The sequence below is a fragment of the Mirounga leonina genome, unplaced genomic scaffold (genome assembly GCF_011800145.1).
Source record: "Mirounga leonina isolate KUSES-001 unplaced genomic scaffold, KU_Mleo_1.0 Mir_94, whole genome shotgun sequence".
Lineage (NCBI taxonomy): Eukaryota > Metazoa > Chordata > Mammalia > Carnivora > Phocidae > Mirounga > Mirounga leonina.
This window is the reverse complement of record NW_023270855.1, coordinates 54,815,336-54,837,964: the sequence shown is the minus strand read 5'-3', so window position 1 is coordinate 54,837,964 and position 22,629 is coordinate 54,815,336. Positions and strand designations below refer to the sequence as shown.

The window sequence follows — 22,629 nt, the reverse complement described above, 5'->3', positions numbered from 1 at the left end:
ATGTGTATCAGGCACTAAGCCCTTGACATTAGTGATCTCATGGCATCTTCACAATTGGACGTTGGTGCTACAATTGTTAACATTTTATAGATAAGGAAATGTGCTTGGAGAGAGGGAGGAAGGGGTGCCTGGCTGGCTCAGTCGGTGAAGCATCTGCCTTCAGCTCAAGTCATGATCCCAGGGTCATGGGATCGAGTCCCGCATCGGGCTCCCCGCTCCGCGGGAAGCCTGCTTCTCCCTCTCCCTCTGATCCTCCTCCCTGCTTGTGCTCTCTATCTCAAATAAATAAATAAAATCTTAAAGAGAGAGAGGGACAGAGAGGGAGGAAGTCCGTGGCAGGAGGTAGGATTCTGACAAGGGACTTCAAACAAAGTGTTGGCTGTATTTATCTGCACATCACTGATGTTTATTTACATCAGGTCGTGAAAAATTGACACTTCCTCTCCCTAAAATGATAAATTAGTGTGGTTTGCATAAATAAAAAGCAACTGTACAGTTAAAAACTGTAGAACAAATACAATATTGCAAAATGCTAGCTACTGTTGGCTGTGCAAGGCTCTCTAGAATTAGCAAGTGTTAGAAGGGTTAACCCCAAAGAGACTAGCGCAAAATGGGGACCATCATTTGGGAATAAGTAGGATTGAAAGACAAAAACCAGAAAAGAATTTTGTTTGTTTGTTTCTATCATGCCTCCAGTCCCTGCACCACCGAAAATCACATCAAATTATATCAAACGCCATCAGGGGTACTATACCAAATCGCCTTCTTCAGTTCTAACACAGTTTGGTGTCATACAGAATGAAGCCAATATCTGTTTATGGAAATTTTATTTTGTGTCAAGTACCATTACATCTTACTCGAACAGTTTGGAATAGGTACTATTATTGTCCTCATTCTAATAAAGATTTTTATTTATGTATTTATTTGAGAGAGAAAGAATGAGCGGGGAGGAGAGGGAGAAGCTGGCTCCTCGGGAGCAAGGAGCCCCACCCGGGGCTGGATCCCAAGACCCTGGGATCATGACCTGAGCAGAAGGCAGACGCCTAACCGACTGAGCCACCCAGGCGTCCCTTATTCTCCTCATTCTATACACGAGGAAATTCAAGTCCTGGGAGCCGAAGTTCCTGGCGCAGGGTGCCTAAGCCCGCGCCCAGGTGGGATTAGCCAGCAAGCTGCAGAAGTAGGATTCCAACTCTCAACCCATCGGCAAGGGAAGGCACTTCAGTTCCGGCTGAGGCTAGTTTCAACCCACTACCGTAAGCGCGCATGCGCAGGTAGACGGCTCGCGCATGCGCATAGAGACCGCAGGGCCTCCAGCCGCCAGGGGGAGCGCGCGGCGTTCCTGCCTCTCTGGCCCGCTCGACCCGCGGAAGCGAGATAGCCCAGAGTTCCGCGGGGCGACAGCCCTTCCGCCGCGGGAGCCATTGAGGAGCAGCAGGTTAGTGGGGCGCGGGGAGCGTAGCATCTGCTGCCATCCGGACTCCGCGGCCCCGGTGCGGCTCAGGGCTCTGGCTGGGCGCCGGGAGGGAGCCCGGGGGGGGTCGGACGCGGGGTCCGGGCGGCGGGGGCCGAGCCCGGACTCACCTCCACTCCCCTCTCCGCTCCCGGCCCCAGCCATGGCTCTGCGCTACCCTATGGCCGTGGGCCTCAACAAGGGCCACAAGGTGACTAAGAACGTGAGCAAGCCGAGGCACAGCCGCCGCCGCGGGGTGAGTGCGGGCGCGGCGCTCGGGGGCCGTGCTGGCGGGAGGGTCGGGCGTGAAGGGGGTGGGGCGTGGGGCCCGCCCCGCGGCGGGTGGACACCCCGGGAAGCGCGCGCGCGGGCAACGGACGCGGGGCGAGGCCGCCGGCCGGACGAGGGCCCGGGCCGAGCGGGGGCGTCCTGCCGTGGGAAGGCGGGCGGGAGGGGCTGCACGCCGCCGGTGCCGCAGCGGACGCCCGGGACCCCGGGCGCCTCGCCCTGACGCCCCCCGCGCCCGCAGCGCCTCACCAAGCACACCAAGTTCGTGCGGGACATGATCCGAGAGGTGTGCGGCTTCGCCCCCTACGAGCGGCGGGCCATGGAGCTGCTCAAGGTCTCCAAGGACAAGCGCGCCCTCAAGTTCATCAAGAAAAGGGTAGGTGCCCCGTCGCGCGCAGGGGCCGGGCTGGGACTCGGGGCCCGGACTGAGCGCCCGCCTTGCCCGCAGGTGGGGACACACATCCGCGCCAAGAGGAAGCGAGAGGAGCTGAGCAACGTCCTGGCCGCCATGAGGAAAGCGGCGGCCAAGAAGGACTGAGCCCCCCCCGCCCCCGCCATGTAATAAAGCCTTTTCGGAACTTGGGGGTCTTGTGCTGGTCTGGGGGAGGAGGGGGCGCGCCTCCAGGTCGCACCGGTGAGGGGCAGAGTGCACAGAACAAGCGGCCAGGCGGTACCGGAAAGGGGTTTTAATCATAATTAAATAGTTCACATATGCCAGACTCCGTGATTAAGCCGTAACTGAGGTCCTTCGACTTGGGCCTCCGCTGAGCCCCTGGGTGGCTCAGCTGCCCAGAGCTCCTGCCCCTGGTGCCCCCTTGGCCCAACCGGCCCGTCTGTGCCAGCAGAGCCGGGCCTGCCGTCACCGCTCCACGGCCAGGGCCGCCGGCTGCTCCTCGGGGAAGGCGATGGTGAAGATCTCGCGGTAGTGCTCCACGAAGTGGACCTCCAGGCCCTCGGTGATGAAGGCGGCCAGGTCGTAGAAGTCCTTCTTGTTCTCGGCTGGCAGGACGATGCACGTCACTCCAGCACGCTTGGCCTGGGAGGGAGGGCCCGCGGGCACGTCAGCTGAGCACGGCGCGGCCCGGACCGGGCTCCCCCGCACACCCTATCTCGCAGCTGAGGAAACTGAAGCCGAACCCCATTCCCGGCCTCTCTTCAGGAGCCAGTCTCCCAGAGACCCCGTTTTCTGATGCATCACAGTAACCAGGGCCTTAGGCTGAGTGGTTGGGCAGCTAAGCGCACCAGGGAATTTAACAGAAACCGTGCGTTAAAGCACGCCCAGCCTTACTGTACAGCCTGGGGGCACCTGCGAGCTCCAGACTCCCCCCTCTGCTCTGCCCGCAGTCCTCCAGGGCTCCTGCCACCGGGCCCCACGTCACCCTGCCGCTGCCTCACTAGCCCTTTGGGGGACCGACCAGGGACACAGCACGTGCTGCCTTATTTCATCTCCCCCTTTGCAAGTGAGGAAAGTGAGGTGTAGAGTGTCTACAAGGCTGGGGACCCCACCTTGTAGGCAGTTCAAGGGGGGGATGGGGCTGCAGGTAAGGCCAGGTTCCAGGAGGCAGGGGATCCAGGGCTGCGTGATGGGGCCGGAGTCCCACCACTGAGGGAGAAGCCCAGGACCAACTGGTCAAGGTAGGCCTCTCGCTGCACCCCCAGGAGGCCATTCTCCTGCTTTTTCTGCATCCCTGATTCTTGGTTGAGGAAGGAGAGCGACCAAGATGGGAACTCTGCTCCAAGAGGCAGAGGCCCACTGGACAGGGACGGCCAGGACACTGCTCAACACGGGCCCAAGTCGTAGTCCGTAAGCAGCGGGCACCCGTCCTTGCCTGCCTGAGGCCTACGCCAGCTGTGCGAGGACACAGGGCCACACGGGGGGGGGGGGCCTCTGGTCCAGACTCACCGCGATGGTCTTCTCCTTGATGCCGCCCACCGGCAGGATCTTGCCCGTGAGGGACACCTCGCCCGTCATGGCCAGGTTTGGCCGCACCGGCCGGCCCGTCGCCAGGGAGAGCAGGGCCGTGACAATGGTGCAGCCGGCGCTTGGGCCATCCTTGGGGGTCGCGCCCTGGTGGGGAGAGGCAGGTGGGTGGGCGGCTGGATGAGGGCTGGGCTCCGCTAGGGGGCCGGGGCTGGAGCCCGAGCGGGCAGGTGGGGCCTCACCTCGGGCACATGCAGGTGGATGTGGGAGGTCACCAGGTAATCATTGGAGGGGTCCTGCTGCATCAGGAAGGCCCTGGCGAAGGTGTAGGCGATGCGAGCACTTTCCTTCATCACGTCCCCCAGCTGGCCTGTCACCTCCAGGCTTCCATCCTTGTCCCCCTTGCTGTCCTTGTCTCGGGGCCGCCGAGGGGACGTCTCAACAAACAGCGTCGAGCCTCCTGGCAGACCAGCCACAGAGGCTGTGAACCCGGGACCCCTCCCCGAGCCTCGCAGTGGGGCGCCTAGGGGACACCCACGTCTCCCCTGCGCGCTCCCGCTGGCCTGCCGCCCCCCTGCTTCACCGTGCAGCGCTGCCACTGGGACTGCCGCCGGTTCACGTGGACACAGCGAGGTCGCGGCCTCCCAGCACCGAACCCCAATTCCCTTCCGTCTCATCCAAATGAGCAGGGACTGCACTGTTCCGAGCCGGCCGGTTTTGTGGACCTCTCCCCACGGCACCCCCCCGGCCCGCTGCCCGGCCTCCCTGCGGGGCAGAGCAAGGTCACCCGGACGAGGAGGGCCCCCTGCTGGGTGTCAGCGCCCCCCAGGCCAGAGGGACGCCCCTCAATGCAAGTAAGGCTTGTGGGGCGCTAGCGCCACCTTGTGGGCCCATCTTCTCCCTCCTTGATGAGCCCCCGGTCTCCCGAACCCCTTCAGTGAGGGGAGCTGGGACGGAGCTGCTGCTCACCCATGGCGGTCCAGGCCAGCCCCATGACCACGCCGGGCGGCGTCACGTCGTACATGCGCTCCACGGTGAACACGGGCTTCCCCACGAAGTCCTGCAGGTTCTCGGGCGTCACCTCCACCAGGTCGGCCTCGCCGCTGACGATCTTGTAGGCAGACTTCCGTAACACCTGGAGCGGGCAAGGCAGCAGGGTGGGCGTGCGCCCCTCACCCCACGCGTTTTTAATTTTTAACATTGCGGTAGAATACATAAAATGACCATTTCAACCACTTACAAGTTTACAGCTTCACGGCTTCAAGTGCGTTCACATCCGTCTCCAGAACTTTCCATCTCCCCACACGGCGACTGTCGCCATGAAGCACCAACTCCCCAGCCCCCACCCTCTCCTGTCTCTGTGGACGGGCCTCCTGTGGGGTCCCCCTGCGGTGGAACCTGCAGGGTGTGTCCCGGGGTCGCCCCCCCACCCCGCCCTCCCGGGCTCACCTTCTCCACCTGCTTCTGCAGGTTGCGCACACCACTCTCCCGGCAGTACTGCTTGATGAGCAGGGTCAGCACGTCTGACGACAGCCTGGCCTTGCTCTCGTCCAGGCCACACAGGGCACGGGCCTGAGGCACCAGGTACCGCTGGCAGGGAGGGGCCTCAGGGTCAAGAACCGGCGCCTCTCCTGTGGCCCCCACTCACCACTGAGCCTTCCCAAGACCCCTGGCTGGCTAGAGATGATGGAGACGGGCCCAGCACCAGCCTGCACAAGCTCTCATCCCGGGGGGGGGGGGTGCTGGGAGGGGGGGGAGCAGGGAGAGCTCGCGGAAGGCCGCCCCAGGAGGTGACAGCAAAGCGATGACCCGAGAATAAGGAGCCAGCAAGGCGAGGAGGAGGGAGTATGGGCAGAGCGCATGGTGGGCGCCAGGACCCCACGGTGAGCCCGCAGATGCCCAGCCCACCACCTCCAGAAGCTCCCAGGCCCCTGCTCCTGCCGCATCCTCTGCCCAGGTTCCATTCCTGCCCTTCCTCCAAATGTCAGCTGAGATGCCACTCCTCCAGGAAGGTCTCCCCTGATCCCTGGGCTCCCCCCACTCACACTGACCGGCTGTCACCCCGAGCAGACAGGAATGTGGAGGTCAAGAGGCCCCAAGGTCCCCCACAGCCCAGCCCGACTCCTGCCACACAGCAGTCCTGGGACAGACAGACCTGAGCACCAACTGGGGGGTAGAAAGCAGCTGAGACATGAGGGACACAACCATACACGTCAATACGTTTGTTGACCGACATGGGTGGCCCCGAAGCCTCTGGGAGTCCATGTTCTCTTATCATCCCTTTAAAGGTTTAAAAGCAGTCCCCTGCCCAGGTCCCAAGCCTGCCCCTCCTTGGCCGGGTGGGGAGGCCCCAGGACCCCTGTAACTACCTCAGCCAAGAGCTCCTCTGGCTCCCCTCCCACCCCAGGAGACAGGAGGCTGGTGTCAGGCCCCGAGGGCTGGGGCCCAGCACCCATAGGCTGCAATGGGCTCAGGGAGAAACGTGCGCAACCTCTTTCCAGTTAGAAACACTGGGTCAGAAACAGCTTCCCTTTTCTCTGGAAGGAAATCTGGCTCTCTGCTCCGCTTAACGTTCTTCAGGATAGGAATCCAGCCCCCGGCCTGGGGAGACCAATAACGTCCAGGAAATGCACAGAGACCTGAATCCCGGGTGAGCCTCGGCCTAGGACACTCGTTCCGTCACAGAACTCAAGGACGCACGGCTGGTGGGAAGACGGGCGGCAGGGGTGCCGGCCCTGGGACAGGTGTGCTGGGGACAGGGAGCAGCGCACTGACGGCGGAGAGGACTATCAGGGCCGAACGCACAGTCCCCAGCGGAGCACCAGCTACCCGCGCCTGGAACACCCAGGAGAGACTGTGCTCTTTCCCCCTTGTTCCTGTGCCGGGGCCCGGGAGAGTGGGGTAGAAGAAATCTGTACTGGGTGGGTCTCTGGCCCCCGAGCTCCCGAGACCCTGGAGTTTTCAAGTGGCAGGGTGAGTGGGCCAGCTGCTGGGACCTACGATACAGCCCCTTGGCACCACACCTGAGCCTGGGCCAGCGAGGTGGCTCCTGGGGCGGGGGTCTGAGGGCCTCGCCCCGACCCCCAGGGAGAGGAGAGGGCTGGAGGGACAGTCACGGTGGCTAATGATTTACTCAACGATGCACACAGAATGAAGCCTCGATAAACACCCTGGGCCGAGGAGCTAGGAGAATGCGGACCCGCCGGGAGGCGCTGGGAGGGGGGTGCCCAAGGACCGCCCAGAAGCCCCTGCCCCTGCCCCTGCCGGGCTTGACGCAGCTGTTCCAGCTGTTCCCCGGTTGGATCCTCTATAATGAACTCGTAAGGAAGGAAACCGTCTGAGCTCAGTGAGCTGTTACAGCAACCCAGCAAGCCCCAAGAAGAAGTGTGGGAACACCCGATTTACAGCCAGCTGGCAGAAGGAAGCGAGCCCTGGAATGCACAACTGGCATCCGAAGCAGGAGCATCCCGGGGGCCTGGGCCCTCAGCCCGCGGGGGTATAACATGAACCCCAGGCAGGAGCGGAACTAAGCCGGAGAAGCGGGCGGGCTGGGGAAGTGCCCGCGCCGGGGTTACACGGCTCACAGCGGGCCTCGCCTCTGCTCTTGGCGACACTCACGCTACACGAGTGGGCAGACCCCAGCCGCCCCCGCTCCGAGCAGGGCCGCTGTGGACTGTCCCCCGCAGCTCTGGTTAGGGGCCTGGCACTCGGTGCTCAGTTATGCCCCCAGCCCCAGCTGCAGGGGGGCACCCCCGCTGTCTAGAGCTGGGGCGAGGGTCCTGCGCTCACCTCTGCGATGGCGAGCTTCTCCTGGGCCACGTAGCCAGACACGTTGATCATCTCCATCCGGTCCCTCAGCGGCTCTGGGATGGTCTCAGTGACATTGGCCGTGCAGATGAACAGCACCTGGGGAGGGCAGCAGGGAGGTACCGGAGGACTGGCCACCCTGCCTCTCCCCACTGGGCCCAGCTCCCCGGCGGGACACACACCTTGGACAGGTCCACGGGCACGTCCAGGTAGTGATCCAGAAAGTTGGCATTCTGCTCGGGGTCCAGCAGCTCAAGCAGTGCTGACGAGGGGTCCCCCTGGTAGCCCCGGCCTATCTTGTCCACCTGAAGGGGCAGCAGAGGTAGGCAGTTTGGGAACCCGTCCCGCCCCCCGTGCCTGCTTACCAGACGCTCCTGGTGGGAGGGTGCCGGGCGGGACCAGATTTCACTAGCACCAGGGGCGGGCACTGGGCAAGCCCGGAGCAGGAGGGCTGCCATGGGGTCCTCCGAGGCAGGACAGAAGCCTGTCATGAAGTGGCCTGGTGGCGGTGGGACCACACGGTGACTAGGGGACAACTGAAATGGCAGGGGCCGCGGGTCCAGTCTTGGATGCAGACTCTGCCTGGTCAGGACTGCCTGGAGCTCTGGCTCAGGAGGACCTAAGGGACTGTGTCTGACCGCGGGGAAGGGTGCTAGGAACGGAGGCTGGGCTGCCTCGTCAGCTCCCAGTCCGGCCGTGCGCCCAGCCCTTCGTCCATGCACACCTCATCTATCAGGATCAGAGGGTTCTCCGTCTTGGTCTTCTTCAGGCATTGGATGATCTTTCCTGGCATAGCACCCACGTACGTCCTCCTGGGGGGCAGAGCACAGGAGAGGTGGGCTCCTTACCCGGCGGCACCCACAGGCCCAGCTCGCAGAGAGCCCTAGGACCTCAGTGTACCACTCGGCCTCTGTGGAGGGCTGCCTGGAGGCGGCAACGGGGAGATGCACAGCAGGTGGCCACCGTGGAGGCGGCGTGGAGGCTGGCACCGGCTGATGGCACCCCTCCAGCCTGTGCTCTCCAGCGACGGGAATGTCGCCCTCCAGGCCTGACTCAGGCTGGGAAAACAGATGCAAAACCAGGTCTCGCTCAGACCCGTCCCCCCGGCCAGCACCTCCTATCCGGATGGTGGAATCCAGCCCACACGGCCCAATCTAACAGAATAGAGGTCAGGAGCAGCCAGGTGCTGCCGGCGGCAGAAATGCTCCCCCCACCCAGGTCTCCCCAGGCACAGCACGGCCTCCCAGGCCTCGGGGTCACAGGGCCCATGGCCCAGACCTGGCTAGCGCTTGCCGGAGTGCTTCTTGACCTCCTCCTTGCTCTACTGTCCCAGCTCAGCTGCGGCAGTCTGGCACTCAGAGAGAGTAAGGCAGACCCGAGTCCCGTGCCTGCGAGGGAAGACCCAGCAGGGCAGACAGATAGCCAGATGGAGCAGGGAATCACGAGGTACAGTAAACCGTATACGCTCTACAAAGGTAAGACAGGATGGAAGATCTGAAATGACATTTCAGGGGCAATAAAGTGGGGATAGGGAGCGTTTTGAGAAGAGGTCCTGAGCAAAAAAAGCGAAGAGACAAGCTATGTGGGTATTTGAAGGAAGAGGGTTTTCTGGGGGAACAGCCTGTGCAAAGGTCCTGGGGCAAGGGCAGGACCAGGCGTAGTGTGCTGAAAGCCCATGTGGCTGGAGCAGAGTAAGTTGGGGGGAGAGAGGGAGGCAGAGACGGAATGACGGTGTGAGCTCCAGGAGAACACACCATAACTGCCCCAACGGACGGGCACACGCACACAGCTGGCGGTTCTCAGACCCTGGACTCAGGGTAGCAGCCCCTGCTCCGGCTCGGGAGGGAGAGAAGACCCAGGAGAGGTGCTGGGGCCTCACTGACGTGCTGCCCCATTCTCAGTGGGGCCCACCTCGCCCCTGGCTCTGGTCCACAGTCCCTAGTCCTGGGGCTGGGTGCATGGCCCTGAACTCTGGCCGCAGCGCTGGGGGAGCTGAACTGGGTAGGATGGAAGCTGGAATAAGCGAGACCGACTACCAACAGCCTGGCAAACAAACACTCCCGGGAGTCTGCCTGCTTGGCAGTCGAGAGGCCAGTGTTCTGAGCCAACTACTGAGCGGCTGGACTCCGCTGGGCTCGTGGATCACTTACCTCAGCGTGAGCAGAGATCACCGCTCGCCCTGACACCCCCCTGCACACACAGGAACGGAGCCCGGCCGGGCCTACCTGTGCCCTTTGATCTCAGCCACGTCCGTCATGCCCCCGACGCTGAAGCGGAAGTACTCGCGGTTCAGGGCGCGGGCGATGGAGCGGGCGATGCTGGTCTTGCCCACGCCAGGGGGGCCGTAGAAGCAGAGGATCTTGCCCTGGGTGGAGCCTCGGAGCTGGCTGACAGCGATGAACTCCTGCAGGTGGAGGCAGGCTCCCATGAGCCACGCGCCGCCCACTCTGCAGGACCAGGGGCCCTACCTGATGTGATCCTCGCCACTGTCACGCTGCCTTTCAGGCCGAGGGGGCTGTGCAAGGGACCAGGCATGACCCGGAGGGGCCGGGCGGACTGCAGTGACCGCCTGCGGGTGGCCAGGGCAGCAGGCCGAGCTGCTAGCAACCCCTTCCTCCCACATCCTGGACCGTATCGACCCTCTTGCCGCTCCAGCCACAGCTTACTGGCGCTGAGCCAGGCCCGTCTCATGTCGTCAGGCACGATTCTTGTCCCTCCTCGGAAACCCGAGGCCCCTGGAGCAGACGGCCTGGCCCAGGCTGCCCTTGCCGCCTCTGAGCTGCTCCTCCCCCTGGAGCCCTCCACCTCTCCTCTCCTTCCTCAGCCTCTGCTGACCCCCCCGCCAGCCCTGTCTTGGCCAAGACCCTCCCGGAGCCTAGACCAGAAATTCCGCAAGGGGCTCCTCTGAGACTCCCCCCGCCCCTCCCAAGCATGGGGGGAAGCCTGGGTCCCGAATCCAGATCACCACAGACCCTGCTGCTCAGAGCCCGCCCTGTGTGCTCAGAACAAGTGCCTGGGAGGTGGGACTGTGGCGCCCAGGGGAGGCTTCGAGAAGCCCATGCCCAAGGACCTGCATGAGGGGTGCAGGCGGGCCTCACAGGGACGGGGTGGGCTGTAGGGGGTGGGAAGGCCTGGGACCCAGGGGAGGGGTGCGGGGGACCTCACCAGGATGCGCTTCTTGACATCCTCCATCCCATAGTGGTCCTCCTCCAGCACCGCCTGGGCCCGGGCCAAGTCCAGATTCTCATCGCTGTACTTGCCCCACGGGATGGACGTCAGCCAGTCCAGATAGTTACGAGTGACACTGCCAGAGGACAGACCAGAGCTGGTAAGCGGGGCCCAGCTCACTGCCCGGCGCGGCCGCGGCCAATCCACGGTGCCAGAGCCCGCTGACCCCGACGCATGAACCGTGCCCAGGGTGCCTCAGCTGGAGGCGCCGATAACCGGCAAAGGCCGCACTGTGGGCGCTGCCCGGCTCCCAGCACAGGGGCTCGGCCTTTTCCTGGCCCAGACATGGCGAGCACGGGGACTGCTCGGAATCCCCTTCCGTGGAGGTGGCAGGAGACTACCTCACCCGGGGCACGTGGGACACAGGGCTGGCTGGTGGCAGGTCAGCGCTGCCCCAAGAGCAACCCCAGGTTGGGAGCTGCACACCCACGGGGCAAGGCTGAGGCCCCAGGAAGAGACGCTGACTTCCTGGCTCTCAAAGGCATGCAAAGGAGGGCACAGAGGCAAGGGGGCAAGGGGGCAAGGGGAGGGGTCCTGGCTGGAAGCACTGCTTAAAGCCAGACATCCCTGGGATCAAATCCCTGTCCCCATCCACCAGCTCAGAGGCCCTGCTCACTGACTTGACTTCTCTTAAGAGGTAATTTCTCCAGCTGGGAAACGAGTGACAAAAAAAAGTGTGTTCCACACGGGGTCGCCAAGAGGACCATCACACACCAAGTGCTTCTCAGGCGCCCAGCGTGACCAGAGGGTGCCCAAGGGACCCACCCTCCCGACCTCTGGGCCTGGCATCCTGGACCCTGCCAGGTCACCGGCTTTTCCGAGGCTGAGGCACGAGAGGGGGGCCGCCTTCGAGGGCGGACGCCATGTGGACGGGCACGGCCCCCAGGACGCTCACTTGAACTCGGAGGAGTGGTTGTCCAGCAGGCCCAGCTTGCTCAGCTCCTCATCCACTACGTCCATGACGTGCTTGGGGACCACGAGCTCCTTGAGCCGCTCGCGGAACTTCTCCTCAATGGCGTCCTTGTCCTCCTTCTCCAGGCCCAGCTCCTTCTTGATGATCTTCAGCTGCTCCTGCAGGAGGTACTTGCGGTGCGTCTGCTTGATCTTCTCCTCCACCTGCAGGGGCCGAGGGGCCGCGGTCAGAGCACACGGGAGGGCGCACAGGCATGTCCGTGGACTGCCACGGGCAGGGGGCGCTGCTTCCTCCAGACACAGTTAGAAGGAAACGCCGAGCGGCCGCTTCCAACCCCTCCTCCTTGAACCCAGTCTCCCTGAGCTAGAAATAAACAATGCCAAGTTCCAAGAGAGGAGGGGATTCGCTCTTTGGGCCTGACTGCGACCAGGTGAAGCTCGCCTGCCGCTAGCGCACCTCCCAAAGGCGCGGACCTCCTCTGGATGGACAGGGCTGCAGGCAAGGGCTCGGAGGTCGCTGAGCACCAGGGCCGCCTACAGCCCCCACTCCTGTGTCCCATCGGAGGTGCATTAAGAACTGCCTTGTGCCGGGGTGCCTGGTGGGCTCAGTAGGTGGAGCATGTGACTCTTGATCTCAGGGTTATGAGACTGAGCCCCACACTAGGGGTAGACATAAATAAGTACTAAAAAAGTGGCAGGTGCCTGGGTGGCTCGGTTTGTTAAGCATCTGCCTTCGGCTCAGGTCATGATCTCAGGGCCCTGGGACTGAGCCCTGCATTGGGCCCCCTGCTCTGCAGACAGCCTGCTTCTCCCTCTTTGTCTTTTCCCTCTGCTCATGCTTTCTCTCTCAAAAAACAGATAAAATCTTTTAAAACGATGTTATCAAATAAATCTTAGAAAAAAATTTTTTGAAGTTGCCTCAAGCTAATAACCAAGTGTTAAAAATTTTCCAAGTAAAGATGTGACCTGAAAGTTTTTTTCCAAAATAAAGTAGAAACAGCGAGTCAATTCTGAAAAACAACATGACTGGTAAGCACCAATGATCCAGGCAGCCCATGGATTGGGCCACAATCAGGAAGGGGGGCCACAAATGGCGGAGCCTTGGGAAAACAGATTTTCAACCTCTCCCAGGCTGGTCCCCAGTGTCCGGCATTTTCCCAGGATGCTGAACCTAGCGCACTGCTCTGCCGTGATGGAGGGCATCCTGGACTGCAGAGCTTCCCAGCCCCACCCGAGTGATGCCCGCACGGCACCCTCCCTGGGGAGGCATGTCCTCAGCCCGGGCTCACCTCGCGCCCCAGGCGCTGCTGCAGCTTGCTGAGCTCAAACTCCTTCTTGAGGAGGGAGAGGGCCTTGTACAGTCGCTTGGGAATCTGCCAGGAAAGGGAAGACGTAAGTGACAGTCAGAAGTCGGCATCTCTCTGTGCACGGTGAGCATGTGGGGGGAGCAGGCACCTCCCAGACGGAGCGCAAATAGGGCAGAGTGACCAGGCCACGTGTCACCAACCCGAGACAACCTGCTCTGACCCAGTAAGCCCAGTTCTGCAAACACCTCCTACAGATAAAGTCCGGCACATCTGCAAGCTGTGGTCGAGAACGTTCGTAGGGGCATGGCTCATTAACAGCACAAGCCGGGTGGGGCCAAATATACCACCCGCTAAACAGAAGGCACCACCCGGAGAGAATGCCAGCAGCCACGAGAGAGACAGGGGAGCAGGGTGCGGCCTGACAGACCCGTGCAAGCACAAAATGGAACTGTAAAGCAGAGGTGGGGACAAGCAGCCAGGCTGGGAGGCCTCCCACCACGCAGATCAGCACGGGCCAGGGCGCACTCACGTTGGTCTCCTCCAGGACGTCCTGCAGCTCGTGGGACTCAGCTCCGGTCAGCGCAGCGCCCATGTCGCTCAAGTAGATGGGGTTGTCTACCACCCTCTGGCCGGCCTGCATCATCTGCAGCACAGACTCTCTGGAAGGGACAGAGGATGCTGCCACGGGGTGCAGGGATGCTGCAGCAGCCAGGGCTGGGCCCCTGGCAGGAGCGCTGGCCTGAGTCTCCTTTCCCGGCAGCGAGGGTCAAGGTCCTGGGATGCCCACGGAAAGCCAGGTGTGGAGCAGTGAGGCCACCCGTCCTAGAATCACGAGACTAACGACCCCATGCCCAGACACAAGCCCCCTCCAGCAGCCATGGAGTGACCTCCAAGTGAGATTCCCTTCCTCCACCTCAGCTGATGACAAAAAGGCTTCCGGCCAAATCCAAGGCCGTTAGTATGAAGGAGGCAAAGAACCTGCACTGGTTAAGGCATCTCCCTCCACCCTCCCCTGCAGGGCCTCCCTGCCGCAAGGGAAGCAGGATCTACTCACACAGGGCTGGGCTCTAGGCCCTGAATCTCTGCCCCTGGCAAGGTTTTCTATCGGGACAACACTCTGAAAAAGCCTCCCACCAACCCAGCTGCAGAAAGAGGCAGACAGACCCCAGGCTGGCCTCAGGGAGGGTCGACCACACACCAGGACTAGGGAATGGCGCCGGAGACCAACCTGTAGAGCGGGTTCAAGGCAATGATGTCCCGGATGGTCTTCACAATCTCAGCGGTCAGGGCCTGGCAAACAGGGAGGCAGCCATCAGTCCCTGGGTCCAGCAAGGGCCATGGCCCAAGGAGCCCCTACCACCTGGCTCAAGCCAGGTAGGGCCTCAGATGCCCAGGAGCATAGCCTGAATCCACCAGTCATGGGGACTCAGGATCAAGACAGTAAAAATGAACACCAACGCCTACCTCCTTATACCACGCTCAACCTTGACCTTAGATCAAGCCATTTTCAGAAAAAAAGGAGGACGGGGGTTTTTTTACTCCTTATTTTTTATTTCAAGCACAAGTCTCACAACCAACGCTCCCCTCCTCAACTTCAGCATACTCTGGTTTGAATCTCCTCTCTGGGGATGTGCCGGCAAGTCACTAGAGCTCTTGGCCTATCCCCTCCCAGAACCTCAGGCCCAGGCTCGCCCTCTGCTGTGGATACCACAGGCATCACCGCCACAGCGAGGACAGTGATGCTCCTGGCGGGACCATGGACAGTTTATGGGGTAACCATCGGAACCCGGTGATTTCCAGAAGGTGGCTCCCAGCATACCACACCCCAGTGAGGGCACAGGTGGGAATGGAGAAAGCATCCAGCCTCTAGTTAGGGGTTCATCCCTGAAATGACGGGGCTAACCTTCCAGAAGGAACTCGTAGAGAGCAGCTAGAGGCCCATGGCGCTTGCACAGACGAGCACGAGTGTGCAGCCTCCTCAAGTCTCCCAGATTCTTTTCCCTGGGGCATCTATGAATTTCGCCGTGTTTTTCTCCCACTAGCGATCCTCATAGGAAACTCTAAAGCTCTGCTGCCCAGTCCAGCAGCCAGGCATAGCTACTCACATTTAAATAAATTAGAATCAAGACAAAACCAGACATTTCGTTCCTCAGTCGCACTAGCCGCAGATCGAGCACTTGATAACCATGGGGGCTAGTGGTGCAGAACCAGAGAACGTTTCCACCATCGTGGCATGGCCCTGTGGGTGTGACTGCTGCCCTGGGCAGAGGCAGCCAAACCCCTCCCAGCGCTCGGGGCAGACATCACCAGTGGACCACAGGATTCCTTCCCCCCAAGCTCAGAAGCGCCCAGAACTCTGTTCAACACTGTGCCACGACAGCAGACTGAGGCTGCCGGCTGGCTAGGCACGGCGCGTTCTCCCCAGGGAGGCCAATGATGCCGGGACGCGCAAGGGTAACGAGCCTTTGATGACCTCTGCCTTTCTTCACCCCCCACCTGCCGGAGGCAGCCCCCGCCGCTGCGGCACCAGGAGACCGGGCGGGAAGGCATCACCCACCACCTAGACAGCTGGCTCGCTACGGTACGATGGCGGCAGGCAACCTGCATCTGGGCTCAAGGCAGCCAGAAGGCTGCTGCCTGCCTGTCTATAAGCCACGGGGAACAGTGCGTGGGCCCTGCTCCCACTCCCTAGCGCCCTGGGCTTGAGGGAAAGGAGCCAGTATGAAAAGAAGGCTGGAGGCTCCTGCACAGCGGACACGGGCTGGACCCAGGTCACAACCCTGCCTCCTGCACACAGGCAGCTAAGGGCCTCGGCACATTTCCTTTACCTTCTGGATGCCACTTTCTTCCTAGACTTTGGGGGGGGGGGGGGGAAGAGCACATTTTGCACTCCACGAGAACCTGACAGCCTAACGGGCTAGAGCCTCATGTCCCCTGCCCAGGGAGCTCCGTGGGCAGCCGCAGCGACTTACTTTCACTTCTTCCGTGACCTGGAAGTCCTCGTGGACAACATTCTCCACCTCCACCATGAGCACCTCGCTGGGGGGCCCCGAAGAAGGTTCTGTCATCACCTCTACGTGGTGCCCACCGCTCAGCTCCTCCTCCGCCTTCTTGCCCCGCTTCGTCTTCCTGCGGGGATTCTGCTTGTTTTCGGCTTCAGCCTCCTCGGGCTCCACCTCCAGCTGTCTGTGGATGTGAATCCTGAAGACGGAAACAAGGGAGACGTGAAGCTGCAGGGGCTTCCAGCGCTGACAACGGAGAGGCCCGCTGGGCCCAGGAGCTGGACACCAAGCTGCTGTCTCAGAACCCCAAAACAAGCACCCCCCGCCCCTGGCACACCGCTGGCCTCCAGCTGACCCAGCCACTCCGCATTTCACACCAACACCCGCTGTCCTCTGCGAACATCTGAAGTCTGCCGGGTAAGCCAGCGGCAACCAGCTCTGGGGCCCATCACAAGCTGTCTGCTCCACCAAGCGCAGCCCAACTCTAGGACCCCACCTGCCCCTCCCTCGGCCTGGAGTTCACCAGACAGCAGCTCCTTCGTGTTGCTCAGGCCTCAGTTCAAGGGCACCTCCACAAAGAGGCCCTCCCTGTCCACTCCATGTGAGGTCCAGCCCCCATCTATGCCTACTCCTCACCCTGTCCATCTTCGCATCCCCCCAAAGCTCCCACCACTGCCACAATTCAGCTGGTGACCTGCCTTGATGCTCACATCCTCCCCTCTTGGGATGGGAGCTGGGCCCCTGGCCTGTTTCTCCACACCCAGTTATCTACCACCTCCACCCCCAGATACCCAGCAGACATCAGGGGTTAAGTGACATGAGTGCAAACATGCCATCTCACCTCTTGGCTCTGTCCTGTCCCACAGGGTAACTAACTGCCACCTTCCCCAGAGGGCCAGCCTGAGAGCTGGCGGGGCGGGGACCCAGTGCCTGGCTGACCCCAGTTGACTGCACAGAAAAAGTAGGCCTGGCCTTGGAGCCAGCAGGACTCCTTCCATAAGGCACCTCATAGGTCAGGACAGCACTTAGTAGCCACCACCATTCCATTCATTTTGTTGCATCTTCCATTCCCTCCGGCTCACAAATCCCCCCAGGGGATAGAGCGGCAGCCTCTTTCCCCTAATGGAAGCAGATGAAGACGGGCGTGGGAGCTCCGTGCAGCGGGACGGCCACCGGGACCTTTCACAGAGCCAGTGCCTAACACAGCCCGTGTCCCTGAGTGTGTCCTGGGGGTGCTGCCTTGCTAACACCAGAATAAAGCTCTGGGAGGGAGAAGGACCAGAACTCGATCCTCAACAAGTGCCAATGGGCGTCTCTGTTGAGGGGCTTTTCATAACATTTACTCCGTTAATGGCTCAGGACTCAGAAATGTTTCCCATGTGGATTTGACTGTGGCACTCTTGACAAGCATCTTGAGAACCAGTGTTTCCTGGAACACAAGTGAAAAGCTGGAGAGCTGCAACCCAGCGGGATCCTGCAAATTTTTCATAATTAACTGTGACAGGACAAGGATTTAAACTGGGCTCACACGCTGTATGCAGCCCTCCGGCAGAGTGGCCGTGGAAACTACACAGACTGACAAGGAAACATGTCTGGTCGAGTGAAAAACCGCGGCGCTAAGCTGGACATCCAGCATGATCTGTGCGCAGACGCAGACAAGGCCACTTGGGCAAAAAGCAGGCATGCCCAACCATGAACAGCTGACACCTAGGCACGTAAGCCTACCGAAGCTGGGGCGTGAGGCAACTTACTGTTCAGTATCTGTGACACGCCTGTGAATGATGTGCATGAAAGATACAAGCTGTCACTGACCACCCATACTACCACTTTAAGAGCGACCCAGAGGTGACCTGTGTCCGCCATCTCCAGGTTTGGTCTAGCTCCTACAAGGCAGTAGGGCTGAGCAAGGACGGCCGGTACCAGAACCTGGGGACCCTCAGTGCCTCTGCCCCGCCCCATCCCACACACTCGGGGCCCCTCACCTTCTGTGTCCCATGACGATCATGCGCAGCTTGTCCCCAAGGTCTTGCATCTCGTGGATCTGGACAAACGTCCCCGTGTGGTAGACCTCATCCAGACTCTCAACCACGTCAGACTCGTTGCTGAGGGACAGGGACACAAAGGTGCACGGTCACAGGCCCTGATTCCCAGTGGGATATCTCGGGCGAAGAGGGAGGAGGAAGAGAAGAGAAACACTCCTGCCAGCCTCCACTGGAAACCGAGGGCAACCTCCTCGCTCCTGCAGGGGCTGCAGGGCCCCCCAGAGCGCCTGCCAGCTGAGGGCGGCCCTCGGCTGCCGCTGCTGCACAGGTGAGCAGCTGCCAGGCGAAGTCAGCTATAAGGACGGGCCCGGACGGAACGGATCTCATTCCACACCTCCCCCTACAGAACGTACCTTCTAACTCAGAAGCGCAACTAATTCCCACCTGGAGTCAAGGTGGATGTACCTGGAGCTGTACTATCTGCCCACCTAGCTCTGCTCTCAAGCGACCTCACAGGCAGGTTGACCACCAAAGGTCCTGGAGATTAATATCCGCCCCCCGTCAACAACTTGACAACACATGAAACCCAGAGCCGAGCCAAGTCTTCAGCCCAGACTAAAAAAGTATGCTTGGATCTTGGCCTTGTGCTTGGTAGGTTTTGCTTGATTTCTTCCAGGTCAAAGGTCAGAGGTCCAGACTACTCTACAGAGCAGGACTTGTGATGAGCTGCACTCCAGAGCAACTTCAATGACGAAGTGAAGGAAAAGTTACACTTACTTGTCATCCCTCTTCAGAAAGACACCGGCGTATGGCTGGGCAAGACGGACTTTCCTTCTCAGCAGCTCAACCAACTTCTTATTTTTAACCTAGCATGACAATGACCCCAAAGTGAAACACAGGGCAGGTTTTCTAGCTGACGTTTTGACAGCAGCTCTAGCATTTTCTAGATTATTCTCGAGGCTATACTAACCTGACCCAGGACACTAACCAACACAGTCCAGGAAGTCCCAAACCAAACACACATACACATACACACACACGTAGAGAATGTAGTGGGACAGGTTGACAGGGCTGCATTCCTTGGTGGTTCCCCTGCTTTCTAAAGAACACTCAAAGTAGACCAATGGCCAGAACCAAGAAATTGATTTCACTTCCAATTTCAAGAGCTTTTCAGAGATGAAATGTCTTGGCTTGAAAATCCAGACTATTCTGATTTTATCAATGTCAGAAGGACAACACTAAATGTGCACAATTCAGCCGTGGCCCATCCCCCAGGCCACAACTGCCTTCAATTTGCATCGTATTTCCCAATCACATCTACACCCTTTTGATCAAGGCCTGAAAGCTTCAGGATGACAATGCATCATCTTGATGTCATTTCAATGACAGGGAGAGGGCTAACATCTTCTAGGGACTTCTGATGGGGCAGGAGCACAGATGTCCGTAAGGCTCAAGTGATTTCCTTCCAGCCCATTAATTCCCACCCCAGACCCTGATTACACTGAAGGGCCCTCAAACTTCAGCATGCATTGGAATTACCTGGAAGACTTGCTAAGACAGATGGCTGGGCCCCAGCCCTGGAGTTTTTTGACAGAGGAGGCCTGGAGTTGGCCTGGGAATCTGCATTTCAAACGAGCTCCCAAGTGATGCTGATACTGCTGGCCTCATCACCACAGTTTGAGAACCAGTGTTCTAACTCATCCCTTAGCAGGCGCTCTTAACTTAGAGTCCCGGAATTCCTGACCCTACAGATGCGTTTTTCCCAGGGAAAAGGTCCATGACAGCAATCAGGATGGGTACATGACCCACCACATATTAAGAACCACTGATCTATACTGAGAGGCCACTAATAAAGGGAGAAACTACAGGAGCAACTTAGCCCCAGGCCGTGTCAACCACACAATCAAGAGTAAACACAGCTTTGTTAATAGGTCCAGAAACCTTTTCCCAGTGCCATGGAAGTTTCCCTAATTCCTCTCTGGTAACAGCTGAATGCTGCATCTTAGCACTTGCCTCCTCTCTTTGGCAGGATTCCTCGTCGTCACTGACAAGGTAAAAACAATAGAAACACAGTGCATACCATGTGCCAGTCTCCTGCTTTCCGCAGTGTTTCATTTAACCGTCCTGGCTAACTCTGGGTGGGGAGACAGAATCTCCTGGAGTCCTCCTCTCTGGGCACAGGGCACAAGAGGCATCTGCCACTTTGCAGGGCTGAGGGGACCGTAGCTGACCACTCCTGGCCCCAGAGGTCGGCTGGGGTCAAGGCCAGGAAAAAGGCCTCCAGGGCACACTTCTGAAATGTAAGGAGCCTACCACACAGGAAATAGCAGCAGCTTCTGATTAAGGTATGAGGCTATACCCCTGACACAGATGGACTGACCTCCCAGACCAGCTCTAGGAACTGAGGTATGATTATGAGGCCCATTTCACAGATGAGAAAAAGAAGGCCCAGAGGAACAGCTTTCTGAAGGTGAAGGAGCTATGGGTGGTGGAGCTAGGATATGAACCCATAGGCTCTGGGGCCTGCAAGTAACCACTACTCAAAACCAAGGAAGGGTGCCTGGGTGGCTCAGTTGGTTAAGCGACTGCCTTCGGCTCAGGTCATGATCCTGGAGTCCCAGGATCGAGTCCCACATCGGGCTCCCTGCTCGGCAGGGAGTCTGCTTCTCCCTCTGACCCTCCTCCCTCTCATGCTCTCTGCTTCTCATTCTCTCTCTCTCAAATAAATAAAATAAAATCTTTAAAAAAAAAACAAAACAAAAAACCAAGGAAGACCCTTGGGAGAGTAGCTCGAACACACACAATCAGCAGGTGGGAGAGGAGGTGGAAGGGGCTCCTCCGGTCCTGAGATTTATTTAGCAGAGACTAGAGTATGAGGGAGAGGCTGGAGAGTGAATGCAGAGGCTGATTCATCATATGACCTTGCTCAGTTAACAAATAACCTTTCACCAAGGACTCTAATTTCCACATTGTTTTTAAAAAATGGGGGGGGAGGGGGCGACTGGGTGGCTCAGTTGGTTAAGCGACTGCCTTCGGCTCAGGTCATGATCCTGGAGTCCCTGGATCGAGTTCCGCATCGGGCTCCCTGCTCGGCAGGGAGTCTGCTGCTCCCTCTGACCCTCCCCCCTCTCATGTGCTCTCTCTCATTCTCTCTCAAATAAATAAATAAAAGCTTTAAAAAAAGGGGGGGTGGAGGGAGGGGACAGGGAAAAAGGAAGCCATCTGGGTCCTTCCTACTCTAAAAACTCAAGTTCCTTGCACTCATATTGCTTTCTATTACATCACCCCAGTCCATCATCCCCATTCCCTTAGCTCTTAGTCTGAAACGATCTTGCTTAACGTCTCTTCCATCAAAATACAAGTTCCTTAGGCACAGGGATTGCATCTGACTTGTTTGCTGCTGTATCCCCAGTGCCTGTTACATAGCAGGTCAAGAACACTCTTCTGAATGAAAAAACCATGGCTGCACCCCTCTGAGAACATCCTTCCCCCACCTTCCTCCTAAGTCTCCTATACTCTATTCCTGGCTTTATTATCCCTATAGCAGTCATTGCCTTCCAACATGTAATTTGCCTACTAATCTTGTTTATTGCCTCTTGTATCCCGCTAGAACGTAAGCTCCAAAGGCAGGAATTTTTATCAGTCTGGGGATCACTGCTGTATCCCTAAAAACCGTACCTGGAACGTGGTAAGCGGTCAAGAAATGTTTAAGGAAAGAATGAATCCTGATCCCAAAGGGGCTCGAAACCAGACTGCAAACCGCCCCGAGTAAGAGTGTCACGAAACATTTACCAAAACCCGCAGAAAAGTAACTGGGCCACAAGACTTTTCGGTCCTTTCCAGCATCGGAGAGTTCTATGACTAAGGCTCTAATTGGGCAGTCTTAAGTTCACTGGGTTCATCAGGGATCTGGAAGGGGGAGGAATCTGGCTCAAGTTCACCAAACTAGCGAGAAGGCAAGGACTCGAACTCCAACTTTTAAGAAGCTTCATGCCTGGAAAAAGTTGTGGCATGAGGGTGCTCAAGGATCCCTCGGTCCAACCCGCTGCTTGAAGAGCTGGGGAAACTGGAGCCACCGCGGGGCTGCTCATTACCTCGATAATCTTGATGAAGCGCGGAAACACCGGGTTGCGGGTGACGGCGATGAGCGGCAAGTGCGGGAATACCTCTGGAATCGTCATAGGAGTCAGCGCCGTTATGATCGGGCCTTCCCCGCCCCCCGCGCTGGCCCCCGAGCCCGCGGCTCCATCCTCCGCGCCGCCCTCGGAGGCATCCTCGCCGCCGGAGAATGCGCCACCGCCGCCGCGGCTGTTCGCCTCCCAAAGTCCCCGCCACTGGCCCGCGGCCACGGGGCCTCGGCCCCACAGCGCCCAGGGAGGCGAGGCGTCGCAGGCCCGCCGGCCTCTGGGCAACCACACTCCGGCGGCAGTCGGAGCCCGCCCCCCGGCGGGGGCCAACAGTGGCCGCCGCAGCGCCCAACATCGCGCAGCGCCCCACAGCCGCACGTAGCCTGTGCCCGCCGCCATAGCCCGGCCATCCTGGGGACGCACAGGACTTGCGTCATTTCCTCTCGCCCGCTAGTGCGCACGTGCAGTGCCGCGCGTGCCCAGGGCCCCCCGGGGGGGGAGGGGGCGTGACCCGGAACGGAAAGCGGCGGGGGTGGGGCCTGCAGGGCTGTGGGGGCGGGGCTCAACCTTTTCACCGCCTCGGCCTCTTCCGGTCTCCCTGC

General features: G+C 59.8%; 2 protein-coding genes across 3 annotated transcripts; one reads left to right on the top strand and one right to left on the bottom strand.

Moving 5' to 3' along the window:
• Window positions 1–1,053: 1,053 nt before the first annotated feature.
• Window positions 1,054–2,323, top strand: RPL36 (ribosomal protein L36). Of its 2 annotated transcripts, none has more exons than XM_034996617.1 (4): window positions 1,054–1,438; window positions 1,615–1,709; window positions 1,983–2,117; window positions 2,190–2,323. In XM_034996617.1, exons 2-4 carry the CDS (start codon window positions 1,617–1,619, stop codon window positions 2,277–2,279), a joined length of 318 nt encoding a protein of 105 aa, XP_034852508.1. In that variant the 5' UTR covers window positions 1,054–1,438; window positions 1,615–1,616; the 3' UTR covers window positions 2,280–2,323. The 2 variants fall into 2 exon arrangements, with proteins under 2 accessions (XP_034852508.1, XP_034852509.1); XM_034996618.1 differs by having other exon boundaries at window positions 1,054–1,493.
• Window positions 2,324–2,412: 89 nt separating this feature from the next.
• Window positions 2,413–22,444, bottom strand: LONP1 (lon peptidase 1, mitochondrial). Its single transcript, XM_034996616.1, has 18 exons — window positions 21,995–22,444; window positions 18,678–18,766; window positions 17,901–18,020; window positions 15,889–16,117; window positions 14,145–14,206; window positions 13,446–13,575; window positions 12,899–12,982; window positions 11,593–11,813; window positions 10,635–10,773; window positions 9,695–9,873; window positions 8,194–8,281; window positions 7,652–7,774; window positions 7,452–7,568; window positions 5,112–5,252; window positions 4,632–4,797; window positions 3,905–4,122; window positions 3,645–3,809; window positions 2,413–2,777 (listed from the first exon to the last, which is right to left on the bottom strand). The coding sequence occupies exons 1-18, from the start codon at window positions 22,424–22,426 to the stop codon at window positions 2,601–2,603; spliced, it is 2,880 nt and encodes a 959-aa protein (XP_034852507.1). The 5' UTR covers window positions 22,427–22,444; the 3' UTR covers window positions 2,413–2,600.
• Window positions 22,445–22,629: the final 185 nt, after the last annotated feature.